The 12023-nt window shown below is 41.6% G+C and overlaps 1 protein-coding gene across 2 annotated transcripts in view; it reads left to right on the forward strand.

The window, feature by feature from the left end:
- The window catches only part of commd1 (copper metabolism domain containing 1), a 47012-nt gene extending 36776 nt beyond the window's left edge, over positions 1 to 10236 (forward strand). For both annotated transcript variants that reach the window (XM_033026298.1, XM_033026299.1), the window contains one exon: positions 8991 to 10236. In XM_033026298.1, coding sequence (XP_032882189.1) covers positions 8991 to 9098 — 108 coding nt within the window. In that variant the 3' untranslated portion in view covers positions 9099 to 10236. The remainder of the gene's footprint in view (positions 1 to 8990) is intronic.
- Positions 10237 to 12023: the final 1787 nt, after the last annotated feature.

Raw genomic sequence — 12023 nt, forward strand, 5'->3', positions numbered from 1 at the left:
CATCCAGCACTGTCTACTCCATTCAGCACTGTCTACTCCAGCATTGTCTACTCCATCCAGCACTGTCTACTCCAACACTGTCTACTCCAACACTGTCTACTCCATCACTGTCTACTCCATCACTGTCTACTCCAGCACTGTCTACTCCATCACTGTCTACTCCAACACTGTCTACTCCAACACTGTCTACTCCATCACTGTCTACTCCATCACTGTCTACTCCAGCACTGTCTACTCCAGCACTGTCTACTCCAGCACTGTCTACTCCAGCACTGTCTACTCCAGCACTGTCTACTCCAGCACTGTCTACTCCAGCACAATATCACTGCTTCCACTGTAACATTGCAGCTTCCTTCACATCTGCAAATGTATATATTTGCAACCATGAAGCAGTGATATTACATCTCAAATACCTCGTTCCTCTTTGAAATAGCATTTTTAGTTTTTATGCTTCATAATCTGATTTGTGATTCACTAAAGTAGCAACTGGTGCAGTGAATTCTAAATCAGACAATTCCAAACATAGACATAAAATTCTTAGTGATGTCATTGATTATGAACATATTGGCCATGGGAAACCATTCCGCCTACGTATTTTAGACCCATTTAACATTAGGTCTCATTTTGTCTCATCTTGCTATCAAAACTAAATAATGCTGCCTCATTATGCTGCCACAAGACTACATCATTCGTTGACCACATCATTCGCACCATGTACTTTAAATTAATCAGGACAGACAGATTCCAGTTTTGATAGTTTGCTGGGTAAATGTTTCCATATTACTAATTCATGTATATTAGTGAGATCATTGCTTCTCCTACACATGGATGGGCATTCCAGCTCTCCTCAATGAAGGCAAGGAATCAAAGGATGAAATGGCTGAAAAGGGACATAGAGGAAGAGAAGCTTAACTTGATATAGGAGTGCAATTTGATTTATCTGACACAAAAGAGTTAAGCTTGCCTCTTTGCCCCAAACAACTTGAAGGGCCTGAGAGCAGGGTTAAGTTTAAGAATAATGCTGCACACTGAATAATCATTGCAGTAATTGTTAGACATTTGGTTGAATGCAAGCTAAATGTAGCGCTGTCAAAATGTCATGGGATCTGGCTTTCTGAGCTGGCAACTGTTGAATAACAACAATTCTGTTGAGCCAAAATAAAGCAGAGCCACAGTTAATTCCTTGCCTCCTCTTTATCCCATTGAGTCAGCTGAATCAAGTGGCAATGGATACCATTCCAGGTAAAAACCGGATGATTGGAAATAAAGCCCTCCCTGTGACAACAAACAAGAATTGTGTTGTTGAATACGTAATCAATGGTTGTGATTAGCATTGGGGTTCGGAGGTAGCAAGATGGCATTTTAACTGTAGCATTTACCAATTGATCAAAAAGTCTATCGCTTCAAGTGTAATCTCTGCTGACTGAACACAAATCATTTTGATTAATAGTGCAGTTTTAAAATTGCCATTAACATCCAACATTACTTTTGGTGCAGCGGCAGCTAAGTTAGGTGTTTAAGTGTCTTTTGCAATCCAGAGTAGACTATAGGAAGAGTGACCAGTAGCCATGACTGCAACTTCCCTTCTCGAGGTCAGCACTCGTCAGGAATAGGAGTAGAATTGGGCCATTCGGCCCATCAAGTCTACTCTGCAATTCAACAATGGCTGATCTCTCTCTCCCTCCTAACCCATTGTTCCTTGTTCTCATTATGGTGTGGGTTCCTGCAGATAAATTACTCCACTGGTAGTTTTTCCAGTTCTGACCTTTCAATGAGTGTCAACTGACCGTTCTGTGTAGCGGAGCTGAACCTGGGCTTCACACAGCTGCTCCACCAGCTCCTGATGGAAAGTATGGACCCTAGGCTGAAGCAGCTTTGCCATCTGTCACATCCTAACCACCTATACTGGGATCAGCCAAATCATCTAACATGGGCCATACAATCCAAACTCTCCTTGCTCCAAGCAATTGGGCTGCTCAGTGGAGAAGTATTCTACCGCATCAAGAATTCCTCATCATGTGATTCACATGATGTTGGCATTAGTCAAGTAAGCCTTGCATCCCATCTCTCTCCGTCCCTCCCCTACCCATTGTTATACCAGCTTCAAAGTCGTCTTTTTGAGTCTCATTGTAGAAACATAGAAACATAGAAAATAGGTGCAGGAGTAGGCCATTCGGCCCTTCGAGCCTGCACCACCATTCAATATGATCATGGCTGATCACGTTTCGCTTTTCCCTGACACTCAGTCTGAAGAAGGGTGTGGACCCGAACCGTCACCTATTCCTTCTCTCCAGAGATGCTGTCTGTGCCGCTTAGTAACTCTGTGATCGGTGTAAACCAGCATCAGCAGTTCCTTCCTGCACGTCCCTCCTAACGTGCAATATTGCATCATTTGAGTAACTTGGACACAATTACAATCACATTTATGGTACCAGAAAGTCACATTAGAGTTTGAATTGAACATTATTTGTAAATTGTTAGGAGTATATAACTAATGAGAATGGATGAACATCTTCACGTTATGCTTTATGGTGTGGAAGAAAGCTGCAGCTCCAGCCATTATCTGGAAAAGGATAACAGGATCGTAGATGCCAAGCATTGCCTGACACAACAATATCCACAACAATAGATTAAACAATAATGCTTGGTACATTTTAAAGAGGACCTTTTTGAAGGACCGAGATGAGAAAAACATTATTTACACAGAGTGGTGAATCTGTGGAATTCTCTGCCACAGAAGGTAGTTGAGGCCAGTTCATTGGCTATATTTAAGAGGGAGTTAGATGTGGCCCTTGTGGCTAAAGGGATCAGGGGGTATGGGGAGAAGGCAGGTATGGGATACTGAGTTGGATGATCAGCCATGATCATATTGAATGGCGGTGCAGGCTCGAAGGGCCGAATAGCCTACTCTTGCACCTATTTTCTATGTATACCATCAATGATCTATCCTTCCAGAAAAGATCCCTATCAGATCATCTGAAGAAGGGTCTCGACCTGAAATGTCACCCATTCCTTCGCTCCATAGATGCTGCCTCACCCGCTGAGTATCTCCAGCATTTTTGTCCACCTTCCTATATCAGAGAGCTGCTTTACACCATGTTAGCTCATGATGATGGAAAATGAAGCTGTTTTTCAGTTATTAATGAGCAGACATCCAGCGCTGGGGCTCTTGACCAGCGTCTGAATTAACCATCATTTGACTCTTCTTTTGATCCAATGAACACAATGACAGGATGTCTCCTTTTTGTTCTGGTTTAAAGGATCTTTAGCATGTGACCTTTCTGCTAATTAGACATGTAGGAAAGCTGAAAGTTAGATGCAAATCCCATCTGATATGTCTTTGTGTATTTGTCAGCTCGTTGAGAGTAAGAGTTATGTGCGATGACAGATGAGTATGGTCTGTATTTTATCTTACAAATTTTACCTCATGTGAATTTTTTAATTATTTAACTGGAAGTGGACGGTGCTGGCAAACCCAGCACTTGTTACCCGATCCTAATTATGTTTGTCAAGACTGTTTTGGGTTTGGATGCTCCAATATTTAAACATATTATAAGTTAACAGAAAGAACTTGTAGCTGATGACATACCCATGCTCAGTTGCACAAGTATACAATTGTACACCCTGATTGGACTGATCCAGAATGGGGAGGAATCTGCCTACAGACAGGAAGTGTCACAGCTGGTGTCCTGGTGCCGTGGCAACAACCTAGAGCTCAATGCTCTTAAGACAGTGGAATTGATTGTAGACTTCAGGTTCAAGTTCAAGTGAGTTTATTGTCATATGTCCCTGATAGGACATGAAATTCTTGCTTTGCTTCAGCACACAGAACATAGTAGACATTTACTACAGAACAGATCAGTGTGTCCATATACCATAATATAAATATATACACACATGAATAAATAAAACGATAAAGTGCAAATAACAGATGATTGGTTATTAATAATCAAAGTTTTGTCCGAGCCAGGTTTAATAGCCTGATGGCTGTGGGGAAGTAGCTATTCCTGAACCTGGTTGTTGCAGTCTTCAGGCTCCTGTACCTTCTACCTGAAGGTAGCAGGGAGATGAGTGTGTGGCCAGGATGCTGTGGGTCTTTGATGATACTGCCAGCCTTTTTGAGGCAGCGACTGCGATAAATCCCCTCGATGGAAGGGAGGTCAGAGCCGATGATGGACTGGGCAGTGTTTACTACTTTTTGTAGTCTTTTCCTCTCCAGGGCGCTCAAGTTGCCGAACCAAGCCACGATGCAACCGGTCAGCATGCTCTCGACTGTGCACCTGTAGAAGTTAGAGAGAGTCCTCCTTGACAATCCGACTCTCCGTAATCTTCTCAGGAAGTAGAGGCGCTGATGAGCTTTCTTGAAGATTGCATTAGTGTTCTCGGACCAGGAAAGATCTTCAGAGATGTGCACGCCCAGGAATTTGAAGCTCTTGACCCTATCAACCATCGACCCGTTGATATAAACAGGGCTGTGGGTCCTCATCCTACTCCTTCCAAAGTCCACAATCAGTTCATTGGTTTTGCTGGTGTTGAGGGCCAGGTTATTGTGCTGGACCATATGGACAGTTGCTCGACCTATCAACAACACCACAGTCACATCTGGGGAGTCTTTTAAGTTCCTGGGAACCATCATCTCCAAGGACCTTAAGTCTACCATCTACCATCGACTCCACAGTCAAAAAAGCACAACAGAGGATGTACTTCCTGCGGCAGCTGAGGAAGCACAATCTGCCACAGGCAATGATGGTCCAATTCTACACAGCCATCGTAGAGTCTGTTCTCACCTTCTCCATCATGGTCTGGTTTGGCTCAGCCACCAAGCACGACACCTGGAGGCTGCAGCGAATCGTCCGATCAGCAGAGAAGATTATTGGCTGCAACCTTCCCTCCATTGATGAACTGTACACTGCAAGGGCCAGGAAGCGAGCGGGCAAGATCATCTCTGACCCCTCTCACCCTGGCCACAAACTCTTTGAATCACTTCCCTCTAGAAGGCGACTCCGGACTGTCAAAGCTGCCACAGCCAGACATAAAAACAGTTTTTATCCACGAGTAGTTACTCTACTCAATAACCAAAAATCTGTAGCCTCCCTTTGATCTGGTATTTTGTTGGTTCACATGCTTGATCAATGGTGTTTTATCATTAATGTTTTATTATTATTAATGTTTAGTGTTTTCCGAGTCATTCGTAACTGTCACTGTATGTCATGTTGTTACTTGTGGGCGGAGCACCAAGGCAAATTCTTTGTATGTGAATACTTGGCCAATAAACTTACTTACTTACTTACAAAATAAAAATGAGGTTCCCAGTGACATCACAAATTGTGTACTCTTAGTTTACGGAGAATAGAATTATTTTCGAAAACCACACCTATCGTTTAGAAGATAGACACAAAATGCTGGAGTAACTCAGCGGGACAAGCAGCATCTCTGGAGAGAAGGAATGGGTGACATTTCGGGTCGAGACCCTTCTTTCAGAATCCGTTTCAATTTCCCATTTTAAACATTAGATCTCTTGAGCAAATCTTACTCAACAATTTTTTTAATTTAGTTTGTTTTCAATGTTAATAACAATTGCAAAAAATAGTTGGACTTTATACTTGCATCAATCTAGATTCTTAACTTGATCCATAATCTCTTTCCTGCCAGCACATGTTAGGCTGACATGAGTCGATTATTTTGAAAAACCAGCATAAAACACAAAGAAATCTCATCAGTAATTGCTTCTCAAATTTTCCCATCTATTCTGATAGATCATTCAAGGCTACCTCATCTGCACTTTCCAGCTGAATCTCAAAAGGAAAACAGAAAATGTGGGAAGGATTTGGGGTTTTAAAGAACCCAAACATGATGATGGGAAAGGATGAGAAGGAGTCAAGAGTGTTTGATTGTCATATGTCCCGGATGGGACAATGAAATTCTTACTTGCTGCAGCACAACAGAATATGTGAATATGTAAACATAGTACATAACGGGGGAAAAAAGAAAAAGGTCAATAAATAACAAATATAGTGCAAATAACAAATAATAATATAGTCTTTTGCAGTTCAGAGCTTATTCGTTGTTGTGTTTAATAGCCTGATGGCTGCAGGGAAGAAGCTGTTCCTGAACCTGGACATTACAGTTTTCAGGCTCCTGTACCTTCTTCCTGATGGCAATGGCGAGATGAGTGTGTGGCCAGGATGGTGTGGGTCCTTGATGATTTTGGCTGCCTTTTTGAGGCAGCGACTATGATAGATCCCTTCGACGGTGGGGAGGTCAACGCCGGTGATGGACTGGGCAATGTTCACAACTTTCTGTAGTCTTTTTCGCTCCTGCACGTTGAAGTTGCCGAACCAGGCCACGATGCAGCCAGTCAGAATGCTTTCTAACGTGCACCTGTAGACGTTGAACAGAATCCTCATCGACATTCCGAATTTCCGTAATCTTCTCAGGAAGTAGAGTCGCTGATGTGCCTTCTTTAAAATGCATCGGTGTGCTGTGTCCAGGAAAGGTCTTCTTATATATGCACGCCCAGGAATTTGAAGTTATTGACCCTTTCCACCATCGTCCCGTTGATATAAACAGGATTGTGGGACCCTATCCTTCCCCTACCAAAGTCAATGCTCCATTCTGAAAAAGCTACTTTTCTTAACAACTAAACCAGGTTCGCTTCTTAATAAACAGACACCACACAAACTGTTTGGTAGACCAGTTCAAAACTTTACTTATTATCGGCCGATGGAAGGGAGCGAGAATTCCAGCTAAGTGACCAATGTAGACACTCGACTGTCCTCGGTCCACTTCTCTGAACAACAGAATTACATTGCCTTAAATAGTTTTTTTTTGTCCCCTTAGCACATTCCACAGACATTAGTCATGGTCAGAGGTACAGAAAAAGGTTTCCACAGAATGCATCACATCAAAGGCCTTTTGTTTACATGGTACAAGATATACTAAAAACATTGGCCATTTGTTTTAGGTCATTTTATCTTCAAAGAGATCACCCTAGCTCTTTCGCTGCTTCCTCTCTGTCACTTGGTCCCTCATAAACATTGGCCATTTGGTTTACGGCATCTTACTTCAAAGATGTGACTAGCTGTTTCTCTCTTCCTTTATCGCCTCCTCCCCCATAAACATTGGTCAGTACGGCATCTTACTTCAAAGATGTGACTAGCTGTTTCTTTCTCTGTCACTTCCTCACTTGGGAGACAATGTTATGGTATTTATTATCCCACACACTGCAACCTGAGGCAAGCCTAATTTGAGACTAAATATAAGCTGTAAGCTAGCCCAGAAGCCAATTTAATATCTTCTTATATTTTTAACTAAAATTCGGCTTTATCAATTCCTTGGTCTTACTGATGTCGAGAACCAGGTTGTTGCGCAGGCACCATTTGGTCAGTAGGTCGATCTCACTTCTGTACTCTGACTCGTCCCCATCATTGATTCGTCCAACAACAGTGGTGTCTTCGGCGAACTTGATGGAGTTTGCGTTATGTCCGGCTAGTGCATCAACACAGAAAGTGTCACAGCCACATTTGATAAACGTTAATCATTGAATCTTGCAAAGCAGGGAATCATTTTGCTTTACGTTTGTCATTGGGCCGGATTGTCGGCTGAAACTCTTTTTAAACCGTAGTTGTTTTGTAAAGCTGTATTACTTGTACAAATGTATTGATGTGGTAAAGGAACCGCTAGGAGATAGTGACCATAATATGATGTTTTAATCTACAATTTGAGAGGGAGAAGGTTAAATCGGAAGTGTCAGTGATGCAGTTGAACAAAGGGGACAATGAGGCATGAGAGAGGAGCTGGCCCAGATGTACTAGAAGACAGAGGATCTAGGGAGACAGAGGAACTGAAAGAAATTTGCATTAGGCGATAAATGGTATTGGGTAGGCTAATGGGACTGAAGGCTGATAAACCCCCAGGGCCTGATGGTCAGAATAGTTTAGGTCTAGACTGTTGGTTTTTGTGGAAAATAAATATATTAACATTCCTTCGTCTTCATTGGAGTGAAATCCTACAACTCCTTCCTCCAAGATGTGAGAATCAATACCTTCAATAGAAGCATTGGATTTTAATTTAAGTATGAAGTATACTGCTTCCACAGTTGTGTTTAAATCTCATTACTTCCACCTTTCGAGATATTTTTGGATGCAATCAAATATGCAGCTCAAAGATTATTGGCCTTCTACCATTTGCTTATGAATCCCCTTTTTTTTTAAATAATTCTCATATTCTCCCATTCGGTTTTATATCCTTTGTTATTAGAATTTTATATTTAGTTTTTCTCATCTCTTTGTGAAGCACTTGTTTGAAAGAGATAATTATAGACAGTGGAAGCTCAGGTTATATCTGCAGATGTTAGACTGCATGGACTAGTGAAGGAAGGAGCTGAGAGAACACACAGGGATGTGTTTGCCCGACATCATTCATCGGGGAAATGCTGGATGTGGTACCAAGGCAGCTGGAAAGTAATTCTGATCAGTTGAACAGGTACATGGATGATTTAGAGAGATATGGGCCAAACACAGGCAGGTGGGATTAGTGTAGATTGGGCACCGTGTTCAGCGTGGCCAAGAGCTGGGCTGAAGGGCCTGTTTCTGTGCTGTATCACCCTGACTCGGCATTGAAATCTAGGAGTGGGAAATCACATTTAACTAATCTATTGGAATTATTTGAGGCTATTTCTGGTGGAGTAGATGGATTCTCAGAATGCTTTTGGTAAGGTGTCATGTAAGATTTGTGAACAAGGTTGATGTTGATGTAGTTGATATTGTACTGGTGTGGACTGAGAAGAGTTGTTTAGCAGAGACACTCGGCTTGACAGGCTGTGACGAATGGGGTATCTTAGGGCACAGTTATTCCCAATCTGTGTCAATTATTTGCTGAGGTAGCCAGTGTGATGCTTACAAGTCCGTTGAAGACAGGAAACTAAATGTATTGTGTATACTTAATGTCTCCTTATCTTTGAGTTTCAAAATTTGCTTTTTCTGTCTTAGGAAACAGAATTTCTCTGCTTGGAGCTAAATGAGAACAAAGTGAATCAACTGCTGAAAAAATTAACAGAGATTGAAGAGAGCATCACTGCGCTGAGCGGCACCAACTGATGTGGCTGGAGATGATGAAAGAGAACAGATGGCAGTGTCAATACACAACTGGAACACTAACTATCCCCATGGTTTATGTAATGCCGGCATTGCCTGCTTTGTTTGCAAGTGAGTGCGATTCTGCATTTACTTTGCACGACTTTCATCTATATCCACTTCCAAAATAACAATCAATCCACATTAACTCCTCACCATCTGCTGTTTTTTCTTCTACAACCCCTGTACCGGATGTGATTTTGCTTCTTATCCCCCACACTTTTCAAAAATCATGGTTGCAAACTTATTTAGAATAAAAAATTTCAATTTGAAATTAAGTTTTCCTGTCCTTAGTTGTTGCATATAATCAGAAATGTTCTTTGGATCAAAGTCCCCAACTTTGATTTGAAATCTAGATGACAAGAATTCTCATTCAGAATATTTCGAAGTGTTTCATGACAATTATATGAGTTTGTCCAAGACTGGACTTCTGAGCTGAATCGATGCGTACTGATCCATGTAAATGTCATTGGGCTGTGGCTCTGGCACAAGATGTGGCTTCCTCAGGGAAGCCCTGCAAGTATCGCTGTCATGTCTGAAGTTGAACATTTCAACAATAAGAAGTTGTAGGTTGAAGTTTAAAAAGAGAATCAGGTAACCAGTAGAGAAATACACTTCATTTATGATAGAAAAATGCAGAAATTATTTTATTAAAAAAATATGATCCTCATGGATTCCCATCAAAATGTGTTTCAATAGCTCGTATTCATAGTATATCAATTACTCTGCCATTCATTAAAAATGCATGATGTTGATCATTGTATTCCTTATCATGTCAACTTAATTAACCATTTCATAATTAAAATCATATTTTGCAATGTATGGTAAACTTTATTCGCCTACAGATATGCTATGTAAAAGCTGTAATTAAATATGACGCCAAATATGGTTTTCTGATTAGTTTTTTATCTTGTACAGTTATCGATTCTCTGGAATTCGGTTTGATACCAAGAGTATTCAGAAAATAAGCAAAAATAATTTTCAAACAGAAGGAATGAGTTATATTCTGGAGTGCTTGTTGTAAATTAGATGTGTGCATGACGAGTCTGTCATTCACATTTTTGGCATCTCATTTAATTGAATAAAAAGTATTGAATTGTAACAAGTAAATGTTTTATAAAACAGTAAAGATTTGTCATAGAAACATAGAAAATAGATGCAGGAGGAGGCTATTCTGCCTTCGAGCCAGCACCGCCATTCGTTGTGATCATGGCTGATCGTCCTTAATCAATAATCCGTGCCTGCCTTCTCCCCATATCCCTTGTTTCCACTAGCCCCTAGAGCTCTATCTAACTCTCTTAAATCCATCCAGTGATTTGGCCTCCACTGCCCTCTGTGGCAGGGAATTCCACAAATTCACAACTCTGGGTGAAAAGGTTTTTTCTCAACTCAGTCTTAAATGGCCTCCTCTTTATTCTAAGACTGTGGCCCCTGGTTCTGGACTCGCCCAACATTGGGAACATTTTTCCTGCATCTAGCTTGTCCAGTCCTTTTAGAATTTTATATGTTTCTATAAGATACCCCCTCATCCTTCTAAACTCCAGTGAATACAAGCCCAGTCTTTTCAATCTTTCCTCATATGACAGTCCTGCCATCCCAGGGATCAATCTCGTGAACCTGCCTCAATCACAAGGATGTCCTTCCTCAAATTAGGAGACCAAAACTGTACACAATATTCCAGATGTGGTCTCACCAGAGCCCTATACAACATTTTGTTTTAGGTGTCTAGAAGGTGGCAATAATTTATGCAAAAATTAACAGTCTAGACCTTAAACTATTCTTTGTTCAAATATAATGAAATCCATCCTTCTCTGATGAAGTTTTAAACTTATGAACATTTATATATTTTTTTCAAACCAAGAAAGATTGTTAAAATCTGTACATTCTAAAGCAGCATTAACTCCAAGATAAATCTATTATAAATATTTGACACATGGCTTGTGGACCAACTTGCTTCCACACATCTGATTCTATCACCGCCCTTTCTTCATCTGTGGAATTAGAAATAAATGTTATTTGCATAAATTTCTTGCTTAAATCAATTTGGAATGAGAATAAGGTGGAATGAACAGAAATGACCAGTTTATATTTACATTGAGAGTCTTTCATTCAAAACCTATGAACTGTTGGATCATTAAATCCTGCTGGAGTTGCAAATGTATATGAATGTTATATATCTTACAATTTATACTGATATTAATATTACAAACATGCAGGAAATGTGGTGTCAAAGAGGAATTGATTGTTTTTACATTTTATGGCATTCCTTCATGCAGTAAGCTTAAGACTGAATCTAATAGGTTGTGCCATTGAGTTTATCCAGTGAATTTCTCAGCATTTTTCTTCAGGAGGACGTCAGATTCACTTCCTGATCCTTGGGTATGTCTGAAGGAAACTGGGCGGAGGGACAACGCCTTTCCTGCTGAGCCTGTGAGCAGTCTGTCAGAGAGCCACATCTTGCGGAGGAGGAACTGGGCCGAGCATTGTGACACAGCCTCGTCACGCTTCCTGCTCTCTTAAGGGCTTGTCCCACGAGCATGCGCCTGCATGTGGCAAGAGCGACCTAACGTGGTCGCTTGAGCCATACGGCCTCGCAGGGCCGGTCCCACTTCGATCGCCCCCGTATGGAGTTGTGCGGAGCTGGTCCTGACATCGCGCGGGCTCCGAAAAACTGACACTGTCCAAAAATTCTGCGCATTGAGGCCGTACGCAGCGCCTCGACGGGCATGCGCAGCGTCTCGACGCCGTATGAAGCATCTTGACGCCGTAAGCAGCGTCTTGACGGGATAGGCCTAGCGCGAACTTCCCGCAGACTTCGCTCGAACTTCACGTCAACTCGTACGGGATCACTCGACCTCCGCGCGGCCCCCGCTTCCGGTTTGGTTGCGC

This window comes from Amblyraja radiata, chromosome 8, assembly GCF_010909765.2.
Source record: "Amblyraja radiata isolate CabotCenter1 chromosome 8, sAmbRad1.1.pri, whole genome shotgun sequence".
NCBI lineage: Eukaryota > Metazoa > Chordata > Chondrichthyes > Rajiformes > Rajidae > Amblyraja > Amblyraja radiata.